The following is a 27,129-nucleotide window of genomic DNA, read 5'->3' as shown; positions in this document are numbered from 1 at the left end:
GAAGGTACCACTGATATACAGTATTGGGTCATATATTGGGTTTTTAGAGACATATTCATCAAGACAGTGTTTCTTCCATGGAAATTCATACTTATTTGAGCAGGATAATGCCAGGCCTCATTCTGCACGGGCTACAACAGCGTGGCTTCATAGACACAGAGTACATGTGCTTGACTGGCCTGCTGCCAGTCCAGATCTGTCTCCTATTAAGAAAGTATGGTGCATTATGAAGAGGAGAATCAGACAACGGCCACCACGGACTGTTGAGCAGCTGAAGTCTTGTATCAAGCAAGAATGGACAAATATACCCACTGAAAACTGCAACAATTAGTATCCCCAGAAATCTTATGATTAAAACGTGTTATTAAAAGGAAAGGCGATGTAATACAATGATAATAATACCTCTGTCCCAACTTTTTTGAGTGTGTTGCGGGCATCAAATTCTTTGTTTATATTTACAAAATACAATTAAGTTGGTCAGCAAAACTATTGAAAATCTTTTCTTTGTACTTTTGTTAGTTAAGTAAAGGTTCACGTGAATTAACAAATCACAGATTTTTGTTTTTACTGCATTTTGGAAAATATCCCAACTTTTCTGGAAATGGGGTTAATAAATTTGTGGGGACACTCACTGACATAATGCACTCCCTAGCCCCTTACCCTAAGCTTAGCCATCACAATTAAATGCCTAACTCCAACTCTTCCCCTAACCCTAACCTAAACCTCATTCTAAGCTGAACCCTAAAACTAAGTCTTAACCCTCAAACAGCTCTTTGAAGAAGTGAGGACCAGCCAAAATGTCCTCACTTTCCAACAATGTCCTAACTCTGTTGGTAAAAAATGTGTTCTGGTCCTCAGTATGTAGAAAGTACAAGCGCGCGCGCACACACACACACACATGCAAACAAAAGTTCATGAACCCCTCTGCTTTCTCTAGGTGCTGGATGGACACTTTGTGCACTACTTCGCCCCAAAAGACTTGCCTGTTGTACCGAAGAACGTTGTATTTGTGATTGACTCCAGTGCCTCCATGCTGGGGACCAAAATGAGACAGGTGGTATAAAAGTGTTTAGTAGAATCTAGCTCTTGACAAGCATTAGTCACTACTAAATTTACATTTTTGAATCACTTCACACAGCAGCTTGTAAGCAACCCTAAAAAAGGGTCACAGTAAAGTATATCATACAAGAAGTTCAACAAAATCAGTCCATACCATACAGTGCCTATTTATTGTTTTGGATGATCTGTATGGAAGGCTAAGGCTTAGGCATTACACTAAGGCATTTTGCCTTCATCATTCAGTCACACAATGATTTTCAGTACATTAAAGAAACGGGTGGGGTGGCACGGTGATTTAGTGGTTAGCACTGTCGCCTCACAGCAAGAAGGTCCTGGGTTTGAGCCCAGTGGCTGATGGGGGCCTTTCTGTGTGGAGTTATGTATTCCCTGTGTCTGCGTGGGTTTCCTCCGGGTACTCTGGGTTCCTCCACAATCCAAAGACATGCAGGTTAGGCATGTGTGGCTCTAATTGGTGGCTCTAAATTGACCGTAAATGTGAGTGTGAATGGTTGTTTGTCCCTATGTGTCAGCCCTGTGATGACCTGGTGACTTGCCCATGGTGTACCCCGCCTCTCGCCCATAGCCAGCTGGCATAGGCTCCAGCTTGCCTGCGACCCTGCACAGGATAAGCGGTTATGGATGGATGGATAAAGAAATGGGGTCACTTTTGCTTACTCTTAATTAATCAGATATTTGTACATTTCTAACACATTCAATTTGTGGTATATTCTATACAATTACTGAAAAAGTGCCATTCTGTACATTGCTATCAACCAAAGGAAAGTCAACAACACAAACTTCTAAAAAACATTATATGACAAGTATCTTTAACAATTTTTCCATGAAATCAGGTCGTACATGAGCTGATAGCCGACGAGGCGCACAGCACTGAGTTGGCTATAAGCCATGTACGACGAGATTCAGTGGAATAACTGTTTTATTCGATCCACAGTCAGTGGATTTTGAGAAACAGAGCAATTTTATTTTTATCTTTTGCAAATAAAATGTAAACAAACTGGTTAGCAATTTATGAAAAATGCTATAATAATAATAATTCTTGAAAAATAAAAAAGGTATGTTCGTACCGTCAAATACTTTCATTCCTTATTTTGTTGCTTTTTTGTATTTTTTGTATTTTGTTTTCAAGTAGAGTTTTTATTTCATCCTCAGTTGGTTCAGCAACACACGCCACCATTTTCTTCTTCTTCTTTAGGGTTTTTTGGTGGTTTGCCAAACTTAAATGTGCCACCATCTGGGCTGGAGTGTAGAACAGGCGATATTGGGGAGAGGGGCTGTATTCGTTTTAGCTTTTTTTGTTTCTTTTAAATACTTGATAACAAAGTGATATATCCGACTTGATGTGCACCGCCATTTTGTTTTTCTCTGCTCACGGTATATGAGCTGATAGCCTAGTAATAGAGTAGCCAATCAAAGTGTGCGAGCGGTTGCTCATATCAAATGAATGTGAATAGAATAAATTATATTATATTGCTCCTGAAACAAGTCACTAGGTTTCTTTTGATCATTGCGTACTGCTTATTCTCATTAGAAGAGACACAGAGCTTGTGTTGTGATAAAATTCTCCATATCTGTGGTGCATTTTGGTTGTTCAGAGAGAGAGAGAAAGAGAGAGCTACAGTATGAAGAGTTTTGAAGAAGTGGACTTGTTCATGACTAATGCTTGTTAGCAAAGTGTTGTGAGGTGGGGTGATGAGATTTGTCTCAGACCATTTATTGAATGACCTCATTTTTTTTTAAACACATTACCATGCAGTGAGAGCTGAGCTGTTCACTCAGTATGTCTCTGTGTATGGGTGTGTGCTCATTTCTGTGAGCACGTGTCTGATATTCCTCTCATTTATCAATCACCAATACTTAAGCATAGCCAATATTTTTGCAATATACTCCTTCTTTTTCTCCAAAAGACTAAAGAAGCTCTGTTCACTATCCTGGGTGACTTGCGTCCAAGTGATCACTTTAATTTCGTCAGTTTCTCGAACCGTGTGCGAGTGTGGCAGCTGGACAAGCTGGTGCCTGTTACGCCGAACAATGTACGTGATGCCAAGAAGTTCATCTACATGATCTCACCGACTGGAGGTACCACACCTTATATCCTTTTTTCTCCTCCTGCTACACCATGTACTACATCACTGTTATTTATATCAGTATTGCAAACACAAGTAAAGTGTACAGTGTATGTACAGTAAGTGTACAGTATGTGACACACATAGGAGTATCTTCACTATCACAAAAATGATTAAGTGAATCTTACAATGAGAAAGATAATCTGTCACAAAAGTCAACAATATACTCGCAACAGTATATGCTAAATAAAATATACAGTACTTCCAATGAAATTTTTCCAAATATATGGAATAACATTGCTGTGTCCTTTGTCTTATTTCCTTTCACACAGCTTGCTCTTTCTGTTCCTCTGACACAGTATAGTTATACCAAATTATTTACGCTATTATCAAGAACAGTTTTAAAAATATAAGCGAGTAAAATGCAAAGTGAACAAAATATGACATGGGAAATCTATGATAGTGAGATGATAGTGTGCAAACTGTGACCAGTTTCATAGTCCATAGTAATGAAAAGCATCTCCACAACATGATGCTACCACCACCGTGTTTCACTGTGGGGAAGGTGTCATCAGGGTGATAAGCAGTGTTGGGTTTCGGCCAAGTGTCATGCTTTGTGCCAAGGCTAAAAGTTTAATTTTGGTCTCTTCAGATCAGAGAACCTTCTCCACATGTTTGTTGATTCTCCAACTTGCTGCCTCCCAGGGTTTCTCAGTGCCAGTGGCCTAGCCCCCTTTAGCCTTTTTTAGTAGCTTGGTCTCCATGATGGTGTAAGTTTATGAATTTTCCTGAACAAACTCAAAGAACAGGTGTATTTATTTTCATGAGATCACATGACACTTTAATTACACACAAGTCAACATAACTTCTGATGGCAGCTAATTGAATATTGTGTGCTGTTTTGTGTAGATTCATGACATATAATGACAATTGGGTCCATTTCAGTGTCAGGTTGTAACACTACAAAATATTTTCATTCATTTCAATCTCTCTCTCTATCTCTAATCCCAGGCACAGACATTAACAGTGCCCTCCAGACTGGCTCATCATTGCTCAGAGATTACTTGTCACAAAAGGAGGAGCCACATCACAACAGCGTGTCCCTCATAATCTTCCTGACTGATGGACGTCCCACAGTGGGTGTGGTCCAGACGCCAGTCATTCTGGGAAACACAAAGGCAGCTGTGCAAGAGAAGTTCTGCATCTTTACCATCGGGATGGGCAACGACGTTGACTATAAGCTTCTGGAGCGCATGGCGCTGGAGAACTGTGGCACCATGAGAAGAATTCCAGAAGATGCGAATGCTAGCGCCATGCTGAAAGGGTGAGAAGGGTGGAGCTGTATAGCTAAATATTTTAGTAAAATACTTCAATACAATCATGCGATAATAGTGGAAATTATAATTCGACTGGTTGTATGATCTGAATTTGCTTCCATAAAATTCCAAAGAATTTGTCCTCTTGAGTGCAGTAAGTCCCTCCTCATCTCTAATTTCTTTAGTCATCACCACTTTTAATGGTTTCTGCCCCCAGACTTGCTCTGACTGGCTGCTGACAAAGCATGCTATCTATGTTTGAATAGGCTGAACATTAACACTACCCTGTAATTAAACCTTTGACAAGAAGTTGACAATAAGGCTCTGGGTTACTGATCAGAAGGTCAGAGTTTCAAGCCCCGGCACCATCAAGCTGCATCTGTTGGCCCTTCAGCAAGACCCTTAGCGATCTCTGCTACAGGTGCACCATTACATGGCTGACCCTTGGGTTTGACCCCAACTTCCTAATAAGCTGGGATATGTGAAGAAAATAATTTCACCACATTGTAATGTAAATGTGACAAATAAAAGCTTTCTACTGCTTTCTAAATTTAAATGGTAAATGAAGCTTTTGATTAGTGTCCAGTTCCACCAGTTGCATATGCCTGCAAAGATGATACATACAAGATATACTATAAAGAGAGAGAGAGAGAGAGAGAATAAGAATTGGCAGTGAAATGTATTTAAAGACTATGGCTTGCGGCCCCATGCGCAGTTTACCTATGAGCCCTAATTTACTACTGCTTATCTCAAAGGTCAGAGATCAAGCACTAAAAAAGCAACAGGATTGGGCAAAATCCCATACATGAGGGTTTGTAACAAAGGTTCACATCAAGGGTTGAAGGGTTGAAGATTAAGTACCTCTGTGAATTCAAACAAGTGCGCAGTCACCTGGACGAGCCAACAAAGTTCACCGCTTGTTCATACTATCATATTGGTAAGCACAATGGTAAGCCAGGAATCTGAACAAGCCCAAAAACTAGGATTTGGGAAAATTAATTTTCCCAGAATATCCTAGTAATAACTCCCAGGGTATTCTATAAAACCATGATCGGGAGTTTGAAGACTTTCCAATAAAACAGCAACTTTAGTCTACATTTAAATGTGATAATGATCAAAATGTATAATAATGCATTATGAAATAAAAATAATAGAAGAACAACTTTATTCATCATACATACACTTGTGAAATTCCTCTCTGCATTTAACCCATCTGAAGCAGTGAACACACACAAGTGAGCTATGAGCACACACACATACCCAGAGCACTGGGCAGCCATGCTAACAGCGCTTGGGGAGCAGTTGGGGGTTAGGTACCTCGGTCAAGGGCACCTCAACCTAAGGCCACCCCATGTTAACCTAACCGCATGTCTTTGAACTGTGCGGGAAACCCACGCAGACATGAGGAGAACGTACAAACTCAACACAGAAAGGCCGCTGTCAGACACTGGGCTCAAACCCAGAACCTTTTTGCTGTGAGGCAACAGTGCTCACCACTACACCACCGTGCCGCCCAACCCCCAATCAGAAAAAAATGTTGGGATGGTATGGAAAATGCAAATAAAAAAGAAAGCAGTGATTTCTAAATTTACTCTGACTTGTATTTCATTTCAGACAGTCTGAACCCAATATATTTCATGTTTTGTCTGGTCAAATTAATTTCATTTTTTAATATACATCCATTACTGCATTTCAGGCCTGCAACACATTCCAAAAAAGTTGGGATGGGGAAAATTTAGGGCTAGTAATGAGGTAAAACAATTAAATAATGATTTGATTTGAAACAGGTGATGTCAACAGGTGATTGTAATCATGATTTGGTACAAAATCAGTATCCAGGAAAGACCGAGTCTTTGAGGAGGAAAGATGGGTCGAAGATCTCCAGTTTGTCAAGAAGTGCATCAGAAAATTATTGAAGTGTTTAAAAATGATGTTCCTCAAAGAATGATATGAAAGAATTTGGATATCTCATCCTATATTATATCCTCTATAATATTATTAAAAGATTCAAAGAATCTGGAGGAATTTCAGTGCATAAAAGGCAAGGGCTCAAGCCAAAGCTGAACACCCGTGACCTCCGATCCCTCAGATGGCACTGCATCAAGAACCATCATTCATCTATATCTGATATAACCACATGGGCTCGGGATTACTTTGGCAAACCTTTGTCAAGCACTACAACATGGAGTTACATCCACAAATGCCAGTTAAAATGTACTGTGCAAAAAGAAAGCCTTATGTTAACTGTGTCCAGAAGCGTTGTCAACTTCTCTAGGCTTGGAGGCCTCTGGGATGGACCATCACACAGTGGAAACCTGTATTGTGGTCAGATGAATTAGTATTCCAGGTCATTTCTTTGGAAGAAATGGATACCGTGTGCTCCGGACCAAATATGAAAAAGACCATCCAGACTGTTACCAGCAACAAGTCCAAAAGCCAGGGTCTATCATGGTATGGGCTTGTGTCGGTGTCCTTGGCAAAGGTAACTTACACTTCTGTGATGGAGCATTAATGCAGAAAAGTACATTGAGATTTTGGAGTAACATATCCTGCCTTCAAGATGACATATTTTCCAGGGATGCCCATGCATATTTCAAGAAGACAATGCAAAACCATATTCCAAAGGCATACTGGAAAAGAAGAGAGTATAGGTGCTAAACTGGCCTGCCTGCAGTCCTGACTGCTTCTCAATAGAGAATGTGTGGTGAATTGTGAAACAGAAAATGACAAGGACGACTCCATACTGTTGCACACCTTAAGACCTGTTTGCAGGAAGAAGGGGACAAAACACTTGAAACATTTCATCACTTGGTGTCTTCAGTCCCTAACTATCAGAAGGAATGTGAACATTATGAAGTGGCAAATGCTTTACTGTCCAAAACATTTTTTGAAATGAGTTTCAGTCAAAATTGAAAAAATGCTTATTTTGGAAACAACAACAAAATCTATGTGGTAAAACAAATAATGTGATGTATTTTTTGAGTGCAATACAGATTATTTATGAACCATTGTTTTCAATTTTAATTTCAATTTCAACATACCGTCCCAACTTTTTCTGATTTGGGATTGTAATAATCATCATCTCTGAGAATTCAAAAAGTTCATTGAACTTAATGTTTTAAAGTTAATCATGTTTTAAACTTTTTTAAAAGAAGTCAGATCTGAATGAAAACTCTGGATGATCCAAGTTTCTCAATGATTTTATTTTCTCTTGAACATTTTTTCACAGTGCTGGTGATAATTACCTCATTAAAGTCACCTAGTTACACATCAGCTTTGTTCAAATAAGTTACCACATCCATCCCAACTTCTAACTCTAATTCCCTATTAATTCATCCGCCCTTAAATGTTTTTAATACTTTTTTTCACAAATTAAAGCAATGCCAAAATGTGGAAACCTCTTAACTGCTGCACTACTTATTATTAATGAATATTTCTATTTATTTAATTAATATATTAATATTTACAGTCTTTTCTCTGTATCTGTAGATTCTACACAGAAATTGGCACCCCCCTGCTCTCGGATATTCGTGTCGAATATTCAGAGAATGCTGTCGAGTACGTTACACAGAACCTCTTCCCCAATTATTTCAATGGCTCCGAGATCGTCGTGGCCGGAAAGCTGACCAATCGCAGCTCGGATTCCCTCCACGTGCAGGTGACGGCCAGCAACAGTGATCGCAGCCTGGTAATGGAGAAAGACGTCTCTCTGAGTGAACAGGAGCGTGAAACGAAGCGGCGTGTGGAGGAGGCTGAAGCTGGACCAAATGCGGATGGCTACATCGAGCGGCTCTGGGGCTTCCTGAGTGTGAAGGATGGACTGAATGGACGATTACGCAGTCACACAAGCTCAGAAAGAGAGAACTTCACACAACGTGCCACCGAACTTTCACTTTCTTACAATTTCCTCACGCCATTAACACAAATGAAGGTGGAGACACCACAAATGCTCACTGATGGAACTCTCGCAGAGGCTGAGCCTACAGAAGCCCCACCTGTACACTCAGATTTGGTCAATCAGTTGGCAGAGGAGGAGCCGTTGGGAGACACGCCTCAAAGCCTGCACAGGAATAAGGAACAGCCAGCAACAGTGCCCACAGCTGGCAAGCCCACAAGTGAGACATGTTCATTACTTTCTGAGAAAAAAATAGCTAAAATTGAAATCTGCAGAGGCTCTCGAGTGGTGCAACAGAAACATGTTCGCCCTATGATCAGGAGAATGCAAGTTTGAATCCTAGAAATGCGACAGCAATCTGTGCTCAGGAGTCTAGAGAGCAACACTGACCATACTTTCTTGATGGACAGATGGCATACTTTTCCTCCTCTGTCAATCACAGGAACACGAACCAAGTGTAGGCTTATATGAGCACATGCATGCTGAAGAGTTCTTTCCTCTGAGAGTGATATGCTTCCCTGTGATGTACCATAGCTGCTTGGTATCTGTTGTATGATAGTGGAGAGTTGGCTATTGGCTGGGAATTGGCAAATGAACAACAATTGGGAGGAACATGGGAAAATGAAGCCGTATATAAATAAATATACTTTTTAATAAATACATAATTGCACAAGTTCCCATTTGCAGCCAATCAGTTAAACATGTTCTGTTTCTTGAGTTTTGCACTGGAACTACAAGGCTACAGTAGTTAATAGTTAATTGAAGTTTACAGATTATTATATTAATTCATTCATCTTTCCACCTTTCCGTCTTTAAGCATAACAGTAAAACCTAATGGGACATGCTGTTATAGGAAAATAATACACAACACGGTGGTGTGATGCTGTTTCCACTCCAAAGTGGATTACTATATTTTCTTCTGGATTTATTCCTCAGCAATTTGCCATTAACAATGTTATTCTTTATTAAAGAACAACACATCATACTTTTTATCCATTTATAGTTACATTTCGTGGAACGTTCAGATCTCATCTCATCTCATTATCTCTAGCCGCTTTATCCTTCTACAGGGTCGCAGGCAAGCTGGAGCCTATCCCAGCTGACTACGGGCGAAAGGCGGGGTACACCCTGGACAAGTCGCCAGGTCATCACAGGGCTGACACATAGACACAGACAACCATTCACACTCACATTCACACCTACGGTCAATTTAGAGTCACCAGTTAACCTAACCTGCATGTCTTTGGACTGTGGGGGAAACCGGAGCACCCGGAGGAAACCCACGCGGACACGGGGAGAACATGCAAACTCCACACAGAAAGGCCCTTGCCGGCCCCGGGGCTCGAACCCAGGACCTTCTTGCTGTGAGGCGACAGCGCTAACCACTACACCACCGTGCCGCCCGGAACGTTCAGATATTTCCACTAAATGCTATATACACATTCACACTTTGAGGCAATTTAGCATAGCCTATCCACACACCGCCATGGAAAACCACACAGACATGAAGAGAACATAAAACTCTGACACTAACCTGAGCTCAGGGTTGAACTGGGATCACTTGAATCACCAAGCCGTCCATTTTAGCAAATTGTTAAAGCTACAGTACCAGTCACAAGTTTGGATACACCTTCTAATTCAACATTTCTTCTTGAATGAAAAGACATTTCATGTCTTAAAGTAATGATGGATGTCGTTTCTCTTTACTTAGTTGAGCGGTTCTTGATGGATTACATGGATTACTACAGTTGTGGTGTGGAATAGGGCTATTTACTGTATTTATTATTATTTACTATTTGATCTCAAACGCATTAAGAAGGCAAGAAACTCGTCCACTAATTAATTTTTGACGAGACACACCTGTTAATTGAAAAGCATTCCAGGTGACTACCTCATGACGCTGGTTAAGATAATGCCAATAGTGTGCAAAGCATCATCAAGAGAAACATTGGCTACTTTGAAGAATCTAAAATATCAAACATTGTGTTTTTTATACACTTTTTGTTCACCACATAATTCCATATATGTTCCAGATGTTATTTCATAGTTTTGATGTCTTCAGTATTGTTCGACAATGCAGAAAATACAGAATCAAAATACAGAAAAACCAATGAATGAGAAAGCGTGTCCAAACTTTTGTTTGCCTGAAGCAAGTATATGTATTTTAAGCATTTATAATACATATGGAACAAATTTAGGGATACAGTGGTGCTTGAAAGTTTGTGAGCCCTTTAGAATTTTCTGTATTTCTGCATAAATATGACCGAAAACATCATCAGATTTTTACACAAGTCCTAAAAGTAGATAAAGAGAGCCCAGTTAAACAAATGAGACAAAAATATTATACTTGGTCATTTATTTATTGAGGAAAATGATCCAATATTACATATCTGTCAGTGGCAAAAGTATGTGAACCTTTGCTTTAAGTATCTGGTGTGACCCCCTTGTGCAGCAATAACTGCAACTAAACGTTTGCGGTAACTGTTGATCAGTCCTGCACACTGGCTTGGAGGAATTTTAGCCCGTTCATCCGTACAGAACAGCTTCAACTCTGGGATGTGGGTGGGTTTCCTCACATGAACTGCTCGCTTCAGGTCCTTCCACAACATTTTGATTGGATTAAAGTCAGGACTTTGACTTGGCCATTCCAAAACATTAACTTTAATCTTCTTTAACCATTCTTTGGTAGAACAACTTGTATGCTTAGGGTCGTTGTCTTGCTGCGTGACCCACCTTCTCTTGAGATTCAGTTCATGGACAGATGTCCTGACATTTTCCTTTAGAATTCACTGGTATAATTAAGAATTCATTGTTCCATCAATGATGGCAAGCCGTCCTGGCCCAGATGCAGCAAAACAGGCCCAAACCATGATACTACCACCACCATGTTTCACAGATGGGATAAGGTTCTTATGCTGGAATGCAGTGTTTTCCTTTCTCCAAACATGATGCTTCTCATTTGAACCAAAAAGTTCTATTTTTGTCTCATCCATCCACAAAAAATTTTTCCAATAGCCTTCTGGCTTGTCCACGTGATCTTTAGCAAACTGCAGACAAGCAGCAATGTTCTTTTTGGAGAGCAGTGGCTTTCTCCTTGCAACCCTACCATGCACACCATTGTTGTTCAGTGTTCTCCTGATGGTGGACTCATGAACATTAACTAATGTGAGAGAGGCCTTCCGTTGCTTAGAAGTTACCCTGAGGTCCTTTGTGACCTCGCTGACTATTACGTGCCTTGCTCTTGGAGTGATCTTTGTTGGTCGACCACTCCTGGGGAGGGTAACAATGGTCTTGAATTTCCTCCACTTGCACACAGTCTGTCTGACTGTGGATTGGTGGAGTCCAAACTCTTTAGAGACGGTTTTGTAACTTTTTCCAGCCTGATGAGCATCAACAACGCTTTTTCCGAGATCCTCAGAAATCTCCTTTGTTCGTGCCATGATACACTTCCACAAACATGTGTTATGAAGATCAGACTTTGATAGATCCCTGTTCTTTGAATAAAACAGGGTGCCCACTCACACCTGATTGTCATCCCATTGATTGAAAACACCTGACTCTAATTTCACCTTCAAATTAACTGCTAATCCTAGGAGGTTCACATACTTTTGCCATTCACAGATATGTAATATTGGATCATTTTCCTCAATAAATAAATGCCCAAGTATAATATTTTTGTCTCATTTGTTTAACTGGGTTCTCTTTATCTACTTTTATGACTTGTGTGAAAATCTGATGATGTTTTCGGTCATATTTATGCAGAAATATAGAAAATTCTAAAGGGTTCACAAACTTTCAAGCACCACTGTACATATAGATTTGCTTTTGTTTTTCAGTGATCTGGTTTCCTCTCACAGGTCAAAGACATGCAGATTATGTAAAATATCCAGCCACTGGGGTTACACAAGCCAGTGTAGACTAAGTGCTGGTCCCCAGTCTGGATAAATTGGGGAGGGTTGCATCAGGAAGAGCATTCGGTGTGGATAGATAGATAGATAGATAGATAGATAGATAGATAGATAGATAGATAGATAGATAGATAGATAGATACCTACCTACCTATGCCAAATCAAATATGTGGATCATAAAAATTGGGACGGATAATCTGGAAGCAGCCGAAAGAAGAAGATAGACTTGCTTTTGTTTTTTGCTACATTAGGTTCTTAGCTCCAGTGCAAAACTCAGGGACCAAACATGTCTTGGCAGATCAACGGGATTGAGGGGGAAATTATGTCCATATTCAGTTCAGTTTACTGTTATTTACTTTGCCACAAAGCTCCTTTCCAGACATTTAACAGTTATTCCACGAAATCGAGTCATACATGAGCTGATAGCCAACGAAGCATGAAGCGACAAGTCGGCTTTAAGCCATGTATGACGAGATTGAGTGGAATAACGGTTTTATTCTATCCACATTCACTGGATTTTGAGAAACGGAGTATTTTTATTTTAATTTTTTGCAAATTTGATAAATAAAAACTTTATACAAAACATCTGACAAAATCGTTTCCGCTTAGAATGTAAACAAACCGGCGAAACGACAGTAGCGATTTGTGAAAAATGCTATAATAATAATTCTTGAGAAATAAAAAAAAGATACATTCTTACATCAAATACTTTTATTCTATATTTTGTTGCTTTTTTTGTATTTTTTGGGGTTTTGTTTTCGAGTAGTTTTTATTTCGTCCTCGGTTGGTTCAGTAACGCAGTCTCCCATTTTGTTTTTCTCTACTCACGGTATATGAGCTGATATCCTAGTAGTAGAGTAGCCAATCAAAGCATGTGATTGCTCATATCCAGGGAATGTGGACAGAATAATCGGATTTAGCTTGAGATCCCCAATGTGCAAGACAAGACATAATATTATTATTTTTTCTCACTGCTCCTCTTGTCCCTTGTCTTTTTTTGTCTTCAGATGGACTTAAAAGACCAAGCAAAAAGTCAGTCACCCTATCCAAAACATCAGGTAATTTCTTTCCTTTGTTCACCTACGTGTCGTCTAATTGTTTCCGTGTCTGTGTAGCGAGGAGTCAAAAAGCACAGGTAGAAAATAATTATTCGCTGTGTAAAAAATCGGCTTGTAATTTAGCTCTTGTAAGTAAAGAGGGCTACAACAGAGGGGAGTTAAACACTACTAAGTGCTCACTGCAGGCTGTAATTGTGACAGCGCTGTCAGGGCCATGTGTGTGAACTTGTATGTGTCATGTACTGTGGTATGCATTTTAGGTCAGAATCTGGCTCCATGCAATGCTGTGTGTTCGTGAGTTACAGACAGTCTTTTGAAGAAGGGGCACATTTAAGTGGCAATTAGAGACGTCTTCTCAGAGATAAAAGCATTAAAGGAAAGACAGGAGGTTCTTTCAACACAGCCATAATGTCTGGGCTCTGAGACACAAAGTGTGACCATATAACACAATCTGAAGAGCGTCTCCCATCTTCAGATCACATCAGATATTAAAGATGATGGCTGATTATTCGAGAGTTACTTCCAGTCTCCTCCATCGAGCAGCTGGTATTAATGGGTTGCTTAAATGGCTTTTTATCTTTCACAGATAAAGAGACATTGATATAAGGCTCCATTTTTAAGCACCACTTCAGATTGTTTGCTTTTAACAAATGTCTTAAAGTGGATTATGTCAGATTTTTGCGGAATCAAATCGATTGCACAATGGTTTGTAAGAAGAATACACAGAATGACATGAAGTCACCAGACTAAGGCTGATTTATTTCTAGACCAGACTCGAGATTCATACAGCTAATCAGTGACAGTCATGTCAAGTGATTACACAGAATGAATATGGTGTATTATTAGACATACTCGTACAGGACACTTTTTCAATGGAATAAAGACATGTATTTTGTTCATTGCTCGCGGCTTTCATTCATTTGGTTTGATAGCATGCAGTATTGTTAGCATATCGCTTATCCTACGTGTATTACGCCACTCTATCCAATGGAGAATGAGAGTTGAATATGATTTACGATATTGTATGGTTGTCAAGACAACATGACGTCACACATCGGAGATGTAAAACTTCAGCGCTAGCGAGCGACTGGGACAATTTGTAAACAAACATGGCCGGCAGGTTTGCTTTGTTAAATACGGAAGATTTTGAGACAATTTTGAAAGTGAAAGATGTGTTGAATACCCGAAAGGAATGTGTAATAATAATAATAATAATAATAATAATAATAATAAACATTGGTTGTCTTTTTTGTGGTATATCAGATATATTCCATTCAGCTCCTCATCTTTGATTCGTTCAGTATCATGTGACCTGAATGGAATATATCTGATATACCACGAAAAAAAGCCAGCCAATATTATTTAATTATTTTCAATTCATGCCGTTGACACAAGCATAAACATCAGCAGTGATTATGAATGAATGAACAGGTTATAAACTTTTTTGGTTGATCATGTTTGATTATACTATATATAATATATAATATACTGGGAACATTTATACTGTTGTGTCATTCATATGATGGAACAAGTATGCTCCTCAACACATCATTGCCTTCTTGTAATAACATTTAAATAATATTGGCGGCTTTGAGTGGTATATCAGATATATTCCATTCAGCTAGCATGATACTGAATGAGTCGAAGACGAGTAGCTGAATGGAATATATCTGATATACCACGAAAAAAGCCAGCCAATATTATTATTATTATTATTATTATTATTATACATTCCTTTCAGGCGTTCAATGCATCTTTCTCTTTCAAAATTCTCTCAAAATCTTCCGTATTTAACGAAGCAAACCTGGCGGCCATGTTTGTTTCCAAATTGTCACAGTCACTCGCTAGCGCAGAAGTTTGACATCTCCGATGTGTGACGTCATGTTGTCTTGACAACTATGCAATATTGTAAACCATATTCAACGCTCATTCTCCATTGGATAGAGTGACGTAATACATGTAGGATAAGCGATATGCTAACAATATTGCACGCTATCAAACCAAATGAATGAAAGCCGCTAGAAGGGAACAGAACACGTTTTCATTCCATCAAAAAAGTGTCCTGTATGTATAATAATTCCCAATATTGACTCACTTGATATCCTTCTTTTCTTTCCTATCATGTGTTCCCTCGATCAATAAGAAAACCCTGTTTTTGACTCATATTCAGAAAGAATGACATTATATTAAAGGACAGTGTAAAATACATTTTGTTAACATTGCATCTTGGTTTATTATAAGACGCAGTAAATTGTTCCAAATTTTAGGCTTTGTCATGTTTTACTAGATTTGTGTCTCTGCCCCTGTAGCGGATGGAGATCCTCACTTTGTGGTTGACTTCCCTCTCAGCAAACTGACCGTGTGTTTTAACATTAATGGAGAGCCTGGGGACGTCCTCCGCTTAGTGACCGACCACAAACACTCTGGTAAGACAAGAGCATGGATTATTTACCTGATAATAAGCTTCTATACCATACAGTACTTTTTCAGCAATTACAACTGAAACTGTAGATCATTGTATCAGCGTGACTGTGATATTAACATAACGATCAGATGTGCTGTAAAAGGAGACATGGACACTGTTTTTATGGTTATCTAATCCAGGAATCACAAGCGTAAAAGGGATCAGCAATCAAAAATATGGGCAATGATATACCGTACACCATTACAGCTAGCTTTCTGCTGAAATACCTACGCTATGTGTATATCCTAGAATATCCTATAGCTGAATGTCAGTTCTTGATATTGCTGTTTACCTCTGATATTTTTTAAGGCATAACTGTAAACGGGAAGCTGATTGGCGCTCCAGCACCCCCTGGCAGTCACAAACAGCAGCGCACATATTTTAGCTCCATCATTATTGTTGTTGATAAGCCAAGGCGCTCGTACATCGAAGTGACGCCACGGAAGGTCATTGTTGACAGCCTTGATCGCCTCATCCTTTCCTGCAGCTCCAGTGTCACTGTGGATAACAAAGATTTAGCAGTGGCTATAGTTGCTAATGCCAATGTTACAGTTACCATTCAGGGAACAATCCGATTCATCATCTTGATGCATATTTATAAAAACCCTGCTGCTTACCAACGAGACCACCTGGGCTTCTATATAGGGGACAGCAGGGGACTGAGCAAGGACACACACGGACTGTTAGGTGAGCACACAGCCACACCTCTACACACATTTAATACTGTATTATTATAATTCAGTTTACTCCAAATCGAACCATGGTTAATTCCTACTCTGACTTACTGAGACTCTATTATCGTACAGTAGCGTTTACACTACAGCTGAACTTGCATAGGAGTCCAAAGCTCACAGCCCGATTTTATATATATGAGCAGAGTGGGATTTCAGGTGCTGTTCTAACTGACAAGAGAGACGACGGCCATCCTTCCCAACTTGGATGTAATCTTGCAAACTCTAGACAATAGGGCAAAGAAAAATCCATATATACTGTATATGTGAAAGATAAGATTCTTATATAAATCAAAAATTATATATTTAAATAAAATTGGCTGGCTTTGAGTGGTATATCAGATATATTCCATTCAGCTAGCATGATACTGAATGAGTCAAAGACAAGTAGCTGAATGGAATATATCTGATATACCACGACAAAAAAACAGCCAATATTATTATTATTATTATTATTATTATTATTATACATACATACACACTCTCTTCATATGAGCATTCTCAAAGGCCAACGTGAGCTTACCCGTGACTTGGTGCTGTTAGCACAGCAGTCCAGTTACCTTCTAGGTGGTGCAGCATTCAGCAGTAGCATTAGCAAAGGCCAATGCTAGCTTACTCGCAACTCAGTGCTGTTACCATGGCAGTCCAGTTACCTTCTAGCTGGTGTAGTGTTAGCGCAGGCCAATGCTAGCACAGGCCAATGCTAGCATAGTCAAGCTGATTATTATTATTATTATTATTACTATTTTCCCTGTGTGATTTACTTTGTTACTTTTAAACTCAACATCGACAACTACACACAACGGAGTGACCTGGCAGCCAAAATTCTATCAAAATCTTCTGCTTTTAACCGAGCAAACTTCGCAGCCATGTTCATTTACAAACAGTCACAGTCACTCGCTAGTGCGGAAGTTTTACATCTCAGACATGTCTCTTTTCCAGTTTTTTGATGTCTGTTGGTATGTTTTTCTCTTGCAAATATGCGTGAAGAATATATAATGAAGTTTTGGTAGCCTTTCGGGTGTTCAGCAAATCTTCAGTTTCAGTTTTCAGTTCATTTATTCAGTGTTTAATTATAGCATAGCTAATCCTAGCAGTAGCACTGGACTAACCTCATCGTCTCTCTTTCCCAGCCGACAAAGAAATGATTGTGCGCATGCGCAGCAGAAAAGTTTTGTCACTGGATCTTCACATGAACTCCGATGTGTGACATCATGTTGTCTTGACAACATGCAATATTATAACAATATTGCAGGCTCATTCTCCATTGGGTAGAGTGGCATAATACATGAAGGATAAGCGATATGATAAAAATATTGCATGCCATCAATAAACCCACTAGAAGGGAATAGAATACATGTTTTTATTCCATGGAAAAAGTGGCCCATATGTATAATAATATATATAATACATTTTACAGAACATTATCAATATGCCTTAATATTAGACATTATATTCTTATTTTTCTGTTAGTTCAGGAAACAAAATGTCATCAAAACAAATATGCAAAATTGTCATTCACATTACACACTGTTCCATATTATGGTTAACAAACAAACAAACAAACAAACAAACAAACAAACAAACAAACAAACAAGTCACAATAAAAACTATAAATTTATCTCAGGTTAATTGTGGCATATGGTTTTAACTTATAGTCTGCGTTTTGCATTTTTAACCTTAATTTCTTCAGGAATTTTTTTTTTAATCTTCAGGATTTTTTAAAACTGGACCCAATTTTTTCCATCTTCTTGTGTCCAGATTTTTACTAAGGACAAAAATTATTGAAATCAGTCCACTATTGAGACACAATGCTGTAACCAGCAACCAAAAAAAAAAGGCTATACAATGTAATCCTATTGGACAAACATGCGTGTCAAAGTGAAAAGCTTCTTTTCTCCACTGACAGCTGGGTCTGTTTCCTTCAATAACTGTAAAGAAACTGTAGAAAATAACACTTTCTACACTCATTTTTTTTACCTTTCTCTTTTTTCCAGTTTCTGATGCAGCACCACATTCAGCGCCTGTAGTCAATTATTACATGGGGCCGTTTTCTGGTATTTACATGGAAAGAATGATCTAACTCAGTACTGAACCAATTTCAATCAGTTTTGTTCTGAGTAAAAATTTGGACCCAAAAAGATCAGAAAATAGGGTTCAGGTTAAAAAGTCCTGAAGTTTCCCTTTAAATTAAACAAATTAATTCTGAAACTGAAATAAAACAAAATAATATATCATGCATATACATTTTATAACTTTTAACCAAAGTGACTTGCATTTGAGGCAGGAGACAATCGAAACACTTGAAGGATAAGGGGCTTGATTGTTTGCTTATTCATGGAGTTTGGATTATTTGACCTGTACTTTTGGTCACTGGCTCAGAAACTCGTCTGACCTGCACCAACTCATCTCCATCTCAACACCTTTAAAGTGTTGTTTAGTGATGGCTTGTCCATAGGGACAGACTTGACCCCACCATTTCCATCACAAGCTCATGCATTTACAATTCTGTTGAACTGATACTAATTACTTTTTATGAATGACCAAAGATATTAACGATTTTAATTGATTTGCTCACTTTTCAAAATGTTGTGCAGTTGTAGTATGGACCCCTTGCACTGACGTCACATTTATCTTAGCAACTGTCGCTACCCTTATCCTGGGAGACAAGCAAACTTTGTTTACATACTGTTCACATACTGAAGCCAAGCGAAGATGTCCGACGTCTGTTGCTGTTGTCCGAAGAAAACTACAGCTAAAAAAGCTCTACTACCGAATTACTTGGATAATCTTAGTCAGAAAAAAGTAAAGGATAGATATATGCAGAAATTGGAGTTTATTCGCAGTTATGATCCATATAAAATTGAAATGACTGAAGTGATGGTGCAGATTTGTGGCCTAACATTAGCGTTAGCTACAACCCCGATTCCAAAAAAGTTGGGACAAAGTACAAATTGTAAATAAAAACGGAATGCAATAATTTACAAATCTCAAAAACTGATATTGTATTCACAATAGAACATAGACAACATATCAAATGTCAAAAGTGAGACATTTTGAAATTTCATGCCAAATATTGGCTCATTTGAAATTTCATGACAGCAACACATCTCAAAAAAGTTGGGACAGGGGCAAGAAGAGGCTGGAAAAGTTAAAGGTACAAAAAAGGAACAGCTGGAGGACCAAATTGCAACTCATTAGGTCAATTGGCAATAGGTCATTAACATGACTGGGTATAAAAAGAGCATCTTGGAGTGGCAGCGGCTCTCAGAAGTAAAGATGGGAAGAGGATCACCAATCCCCCTAATTCTGCGCCGACAAATAGTGGAGCAATATCAGAAAGGAGTTCGACAGTGTAAAATTGCAAAGACTTTGAACATATCATCATCTACAGTGCATAATATCATCAAAAGAATCAGAGAATCTGGAAGAATCTCTGTGCATAAGGGTCAAGGCCGGAAAACCATACTGGGTGCCCGTGATCTTCGGGCCCTTAGACGGCACTGCATCACATACAGGCATGCTTCTGTATTGGAAATCACAAAATGGGCTCAGGAATATTTCCAGAGAACATTATCTGTGAACACAATTCACCGTGCCATCCGCCGTTGCCAGCTAAAACTCTATAGTTCAAAGAAGAAGCCGTATCTAAACATGATCCAGAAGCGCAGACGTCTTCTCTGGGCCAAGGCTCATTTAAAATGGACTGTGGCAAAGTAGAAAACTGTTCTGTGGTCAGACGAATCAAAATGTGAAGTTCTTTATGGAAATCAGGGACGCCGTGTCATTCGGACTAAAGAGGAGAAGGACGACCCGAGTTGTTATCAGCGCTCAGTTCAGAAGCCTGCATCTCTGATGGTATGGGGTTGCATTAGTGCGTGTGGCATAGGCAGCTTACACATCTGGAAAGACACCATCAATGCTGAAAGGTCTATCCAGGTTCTAGAGCAACATATGCTCCCGTCCAGACGACGTCTCTTTCAGGGAAGACCTTGCATTTTCCAACATGACAATGCCAAACCACATACTGCATCAATTACAGCATCATGGCTGCGTAGAAGAAGGGTCCGGGTACTGAACTGGCCAGCCTGCAGTCCAGATCTTTCACCCATAGAAAACATTTGGCGCATCATAAAACGGAAGATACGACAAAAAAGACCTAAGACAGTTGAGCAACTAGAATCCTACATTAGACAAGAATGGGTTAACATTCCTATCCCTAAACTTGAGCAACTTGTCTCCTCAGTCCCCAGACGTTTACAGACTGTTGTAAAGAGAAAAGGGGATGTCTCACAGTGGGAAACATGGCCTTGTCCCAACTTTTTTGAGATGTGTTGTTGTCATGAAATTTAAAATCACCTAATTTTTCTCTTTAAATGATACATTTTCTCAGTTTAAACATTTGATATGTCATCTATGTTCTATTCTGAATAAAATATGGAATTTTGAAACTTCCACATCATTGCATTCCGTTTTTATTTACAGTTTGTACTTTGTCCCAACTTTTTTGGATTCGGGGTTGTACATAGATGTTGTAATGTACCTTTTTTCCATGGAAGACAAGTTAAAAAAACTACAGAAACCTTCTTTGTGTAAAGACTTTTTCCCAACATCAGTTTTTGGGAATGGAATGTTGCAAAAGCCAAAGCATTTACTCTCAAAGGACTCCGACCTGAACTGTGGGCTAGATGGTATTCCCACCCCTCCATGTCTCAACAACCCAGAGGTCATCTAGCTAGTTACAGAGCTATTTACACTCCATCATTTATACAGTGATACTTATTATTGTTAAAACAATATCTGAAGTGTTATTATTTGTAAAATAGCAAAATATCAAAAGACTTTCAGACAATATTGTAAGATTTTATTTTAATTTTATCTAATAGTGGATGGTACAATAATTACAAACGCTAACAGAATCAGCACATTCCAGTTGTAGCTATAGTCATACAGTAACTATAATCACCCTTGTAATAATAATTTCAATAAATGGTTAATGTTCAGTTCCCTCTTCATTTATTCTCTTTTCAAAAGGCACAACTGAGTCACACAGGTTGATAAGTGTGTAACGGACAGTAACAATTTTATTCAAAATAGTTTTTCCTTCGGGCGGCATGGTGGTGTAGTGGTTAGCACTGTCGCCTCACAGCAAGAAGGTCCGGGTTCGAGCCCCGTGGCCGGCAAGGGCCTTTCTGTGTGGAGTTTGCATGTTCTCCCCGTGTCCGTGTGGGTTTCCTCCGGGTGCTCCGGGTTCCCCCACAGTCCAAAGACATGCAGGTTAGGTTAACTGGTGACTCTAAATTGACCATAGGTGTGAATGGCTGTCTATGTCTGTGTGTCAGCCCTGTGATGACCTGCGACTTGTCCAGGGTGTACCCCGCTTTTCACCCGTAGTCAGCTGGGATAGGCTCCAGCTTGCCTGCGACCCTGTAGAACAAGATAAAGCGGCTAGAGATAATGAGATGAGATGAGTTTTTCCTGCCTTAGTCGATTTATTTCCGTTTCACATGCATGCAGCTGTTGTAAAGTTCAGTGTGTGTGTGTGTGTGTGTGTGTGTGTGTGTGTGTGTGTAGAACTCACTCAAACTGTAGGTTCATTACTACACTCCAGCTCCATGGTGACATTTTGCACAGGACTCGGCTCTTCTGATAAGAGAAACAAAGCTACAGTGCTCTCTGCTCTTAATCTCTTCTGTTCTTTCAGGATATATCCTACATGTCGCTTCTTGTTGGTTTTTTTACTGAGTTATGTCTGAGATATTTGCTTGGTGCCCAATCTGGGTTTTCTGTGTCAAATAAGGAAGCTGGTTCACCTGTAAGAAAATCAAATACTTTCATGAAGAAGCTAACTCAAATGCGAGCAGAAATAAAATAAGATTCTTATGCAAGCTCTTCCATACTCACTTCTGACTTTCTCATCTCATCTCATTATCTCTAGCCGCTTTATCCTTCTACAGGGTCGCAGGCAAGCTGGAGCCTATCCCAGCTGACTACAGGCGAAGGGCGGGGTACACCCTGGACAAGTCACCAGGTCATCACAGGGCTGACACATAGACACAGACAACCATTCACACTCACGGTCAATTTAGAGTCACCAGTTAACCTAACCTGCATGTCTTTGGACTGTGGGGGAAACCGGAGCACCCAGAGGAAACCCACGCGGACACGGGGAGAACATGCAAACTCCACACAGAAAGGCCCTCGCCGGCCCCGGGGCTCGAACCCAGGACCTTCTTGCTGTGAGGCGACAGCGCTAACCACTACACCACCGTGCCGCCCCTTCCGACTTTCTATTTTTTAAAATGCAAGTTCTTACCTGAAATAAAATTATCACTACAAACGCAGGCATTCACAAACTTCTCTGGAGTTTTCAGGCTTAGCTCCTCTCGTCGTATTCTCTTTAACCATTAATTTCTTCGTTGTTCTTGAAGCATTTGCTTCTTTGTTACTATTTTTCTTGATAGTGGGGAGATGGTAATACCTTTTATCTATTTCTCTATTTGAACAATTAAAAACAGTGCAAAAATGAATCATATTTAAGACAGATTAAGCCTTGCTTACACGAAAGACGGTGTCTGATTGTCCCCCAGGTGAAATTATGACGTGTTGTGTGACGTCATGCGCAAGGGGTCTATAGTGTTCTCACTGCCCTGTTCAGCTCCACAGAGTTATTATTACACCTATTAATAAAAAAAAAGGAAATTGCAACAAGTGCACATAGAATCCCAGTGGGACAATAATCCTGCTGCCCCATGTTTGAGGGAGGAGCAGTGGACAGGACAGTTAAGGGGATTACCAAATTGGCATAGTTTAAAAATGATCTGTGGTCACAAGATCTTGTTGAATAAATTTCTGCAATAAAGGCAAAGTATATAAGGCAAAGTATAAGTGCATCATTGTGTCTGTGATGTGCAGAACCATTTCTATTGTATGATATATTGCAAAGATTTGGAGAGTGAAAGGGGCTTGATGTAGTGGGTAATGGACATACATGAGAAATAAGTGTGAAATGCTTGTTTTTTCACACATAGGCTGTGAGAAAGAGGAAAAAATTGGCCCTTTTAATAATCCCAGATTTTTTGGCTTGAGTTTCAGGTCTTTCGTGTGATGTTTGGGCTGGAAAGTTTACTAAAACTTGGCAAACCTGGTTAATGATATTACCAGCTGCTGGACTGTATGCTGGATCACTGGATAATGTTAACTCTCAACTGCCTGTTATGTGGTTACTCTAAAATAGTAATCTAGATGCCTGTAGTGCAAGTCAAGTGTGATAGCATCTCTAATTACCTCCGCCAACTTTGTTGGATGAGACTCCGTTTGTTACTTGCAAAAATCGGAAATTTTTGCAAGCATGTTGATCTGTCTGTTTGTTTGTTGGTGCTCTAGCATCATTATTTCAGGACCAATCTTCACCAAAATGCACAGGACAACTCACTAGGGTCATACAAAGACATCATTAGTTTTTGGTGGGTCAAGGTTAAAGGTCAAGGTCAAATCTTGTAAAAACACCTAATTGGCCATAACTTCCGTTTCTTTGTGATTTTTGCAAGTATGGTGCTCTGCACGACTTTTCATTTGTTTATTTGTTCCCAACATAACTCGAAAAGTAGTGAACGGATTTTGGTGAAATTTGGAGGAAACGTGGATCATGGGACAAAGAACAACTGATTAGATTTTGATACAAATCCGGGTATGTATGTGGATCCAGGTTCCAGATATGTATGCTGACCCAAGATTTTTTTTTTTTTGCCTGTTCACAAATGCAACTCAAAAAGTAGTGAATGGATTTTAATGAAATTTTGAGGAAAAGTGAGCCATGGAACAATTGATTAGATTTTGATGTAAATCTGGATACATGGCTTGGTGGAGGTATACACTCTATCAAGTGTCCTTCTAGTTAATTTGGTTTTAGGTTATTACTTATCATCATGCCCCACCAAAGTCTATGGTTACAAGCTACCTCTGCTTTGAACAACACCATTTGTCCATTTTTGTCAGATTATGTGGGATCTCATTTGTTTGGTTGACATAGTTTAGCATTGTTTAGTATCAGGAACGAGGCCAGGGTGAAAAACTTCATCAATCTGAAATTGGTCCAATAAATTGTACCTCTATTTCTTATTGATTGATTGTAAGGTTTACTCACACTCATACACAGATATTACTAAATATGTCCTTTCAGGTCAGTTTATCTATGAAGAAGTCACACTAACACAGCTTCCTGGAAACATCACTGCAGCAACAGGAAATGACCCACAAGACGTAAGCATTACCCAAGGTAACCCTGAGCCTGGTCACATGGCCCTGAAGGTGAAGGAGCGCACTGTGGATGTGGTAGAGAAGAGCAGACATATTTACTCTGGGACACACACCGTCCACTGCTGGTTCGCCAAGAATAATGCAGCTAAACTGATTGATGGAAAATACAAGGATTATGTAGTGTCTCACATGTTTGACACAGAAGACTGGCCTCATGGGACAAATGCACACTGACACACACACACACACACACATGCATACACACACACACACACCGTCACAGGATAGCACAACTGGCTATCGATACACAAATCTACAGAAAAAAGCCAAACAACTCACTGGTCTTTACAAATCCTTTATACAGTATAGTGTGCGCGTTATGTCAGAATAATATAGGGACTTCATACTACTCTGTAACAAAAGTCTTTATAAATGTTTTGCATTTTTGTATCTTTTTAAAAAACCTAATGTGTTTCTAATTGTTGTAAGACTTTTATGCTGATAAGAGAAATTTTATTTCAACTTGATGAAAACTAAAAAACATGTAAAATCCCTGTAACTTTTCAGAAGAATCATATTTGAACATTTATACATAGAAAGGCAACTATGATGGCGTTTAACTATGATGATATTTATATTATGTTTACAATAAAAATTTGAATAATACAAATGTGATAGATATAAAGCAATTTCACGTCTGGCTCTTGCTTTCACAGACTTCTCAAGCTTCCTATTTAAAAGTTCAATTTTCTATACTATCAGTCTAGGGCTGTAACGTAATGCCACTGTATGTACCTGTATACATATCGTTTTAGTGTTCAAAATATTTGTCTGTAAAGATTTGAACCAGGTTATCTGTGTCTATGTGTCAGCCCTGTGATGACCTGGCGACTTGTCCAGGGTGTACCCCGCCTTTCGCCCGTAGTCAGCTGGGATAGGCTCCAGCTTGCCTGCGACCCTGTAGAAGGATAAAGCGGCTAGAGATAATGAGAATGAGATGAGAACAAATAGAACTTTCTAGAACATAACTAGTTTCCTGAACGTGTGCAGTTCTTCAACATCACTTACTTTACTTGAGTACATAATGAAGCAGTGGTTTTATAAATACAGCATTTTTCTTGTGTGAATTGTGTGTCTAGTTTGTGTTTTTGGTTTTCGTAAGCACTGACGATAGCAAAAAAAAAAAGCTTCATACACACCCTTTGAACATTCATGCATGAATATGAAATATAAAATGTAGTTTTATTGCACACACCAGATGGTCTGTTAACCTTTATCTATACAGTTTATCTGTCAGGGTCATGGGTGAACTGGAACCAATCCCTGCTGACTTTGGGCGAGAGGTGGGATAGGTGCCCTTGGGCAGGTCACTAACCTATATCAGGGCTGACCCAGAGATGAACAACTGTTCACACTTAGGAGAAATTCAGTGGCCATTTGACCCAAACTGCATGTCTTTGGACTGTAGGAGGAAACCAGAGCACCAAAAGGAAACCCATGCAGGAAGAATGAATGAATGAATGAATGAATGAATGAATGAATGAACCCTTTATTATCACTGTTACCAGTGAAATTGACCATCAACCTGTCCTTACATACATACATACACATAATTAAGAGGAGTAGACAGGACAGGAAGACAGGGGAAAAAAAAGAAATTACAGAGAACATGAGGAAAGGAGAGGAGAAAAAAACACCCCCACTCTATGCTTCTGCAAGAGTACAGTGTGGGAACATTAAAAAAAAAAACCTCAGCACATACCGTAAGCACAAGAAACACAAGTACACTTTACAACATGAAAACACGGGACTTAAGGGGGGGGTAAAGGGGAGAAGGGGGGGCAATCAGGGGTGAGGGGTAAGGGGTGGAGGGGGGAGGGGAGGAGGTAGAGGTAACCCAGCGCAAGCAAGCAGCCATCCGCTCCTGCAGCCATGAGGGCGCTGGTTACGCACCCGTTTGTCACACTGGGGGTGAAAGCAGCGACCGCGGGAAGTGGGGGAAGGAATGCGAGAGTGTCTTAGTCTGGCTAACGCAACTTCAAAGCTCTGCGAGCATTGGTCTGGCAAAGATATTAAGCCCAACCGTTTCCCAAAGCGCGTGGTTGACCCACCTCCCTGAAATGCCTCAGTTTGCTACTGGTCGAAGCCAGAAAAGGCTGTGACGAAGCTTAAACCAATCACATCACTCTTTCCTCTGACGTATGTGATGCGATGGAAACTGCTTGAGTAACAGGAAGAAGATAAATACCTCCAGGGCTGCTCTTTGCTCCGTTTTCAATGAGAACTTCCCATTGAATGCTTTCAATACAGCATCTACCGCTGTGTCAAAGGCTTGCCGCTGCTCCATGTTCGTAA

The 27,129-nt window shown here is 39.6% G+C and overlaps 1 protein-coding gene across 2 annotated transcripts in view; it reads left to right on the top strand.

Annotated features, from left to right (window-relative positions):
• The window catches only part of itih5 (inter-alpha-trypsin inhibitor heavy chain 5), a 47,817-nt gene extending 22,368 nt beyond the window's left edge, over positions 1 to 25,449 (top strand). Inside the window, exons 7-14 of one of the 2 annotated variants that reach the window (XM_060902978.1) lie at positions 938 to 1,054; positions 2,985 to 3,156; positions 4,155 to 4,467; positions 7,949 to 8,574; positions 13,270 to 13,320; positions 15,630 to 15,746; positions 16,094 to 16,471; positions 24,698 to 25,449. In XM_060902978.1, coding sequence (XP_060758961.1) covers positions 938 to 1,054; positions 2,985 to 3,156; positions 4,155 to 4,467; positions 7,949 to 8,574; positions 13,270 to 13,320; positions 15,630 to 15,746; positions 16,094 to 16,471; positions 24,698 to 25,008 — 2,085 coding nt within the window. In that variant the 3' untranslated portion in view covers positions 25,009 to 25,449. The remainder of the gene's footprint in view (positions 1 to 937; positions 1,055 to 2,984; positions 3,157 to 4,154; positions 4,468 to 7,948; positions 8,575 to 13,269; positions 13,321 to 15,629; positions 15,747 to 16,093; positions 16,472 to 24,697) is intronic. The other variant, XM_060902979.1, reaches the window with a different exon arrangement.
• The last annotated feature ends 1,680 nt before the right edge of the window (positions 25,450 to 27,129 follow it).

The sequence above is a fragment of the Neoarius graeffei genome, chromosome 21, assembly GCF_027579695.1.
Source record: "Neoarius graeffei isolate fNeoGra1 chromosome 21, fNeoGra1.pri, whole genome shotgun sequence".
In the NCBI taxonomy this organism is placed as follows: domain Eukaryota; kingdom Metazoa; phylum Chordata; class Actinopteri; order Siluriformes; family Ariidae; genus Neoarius; species Neoarius graeffei.
This window is presented reverse-complemented; position numbering and strand designations above follow the sequence as displayed.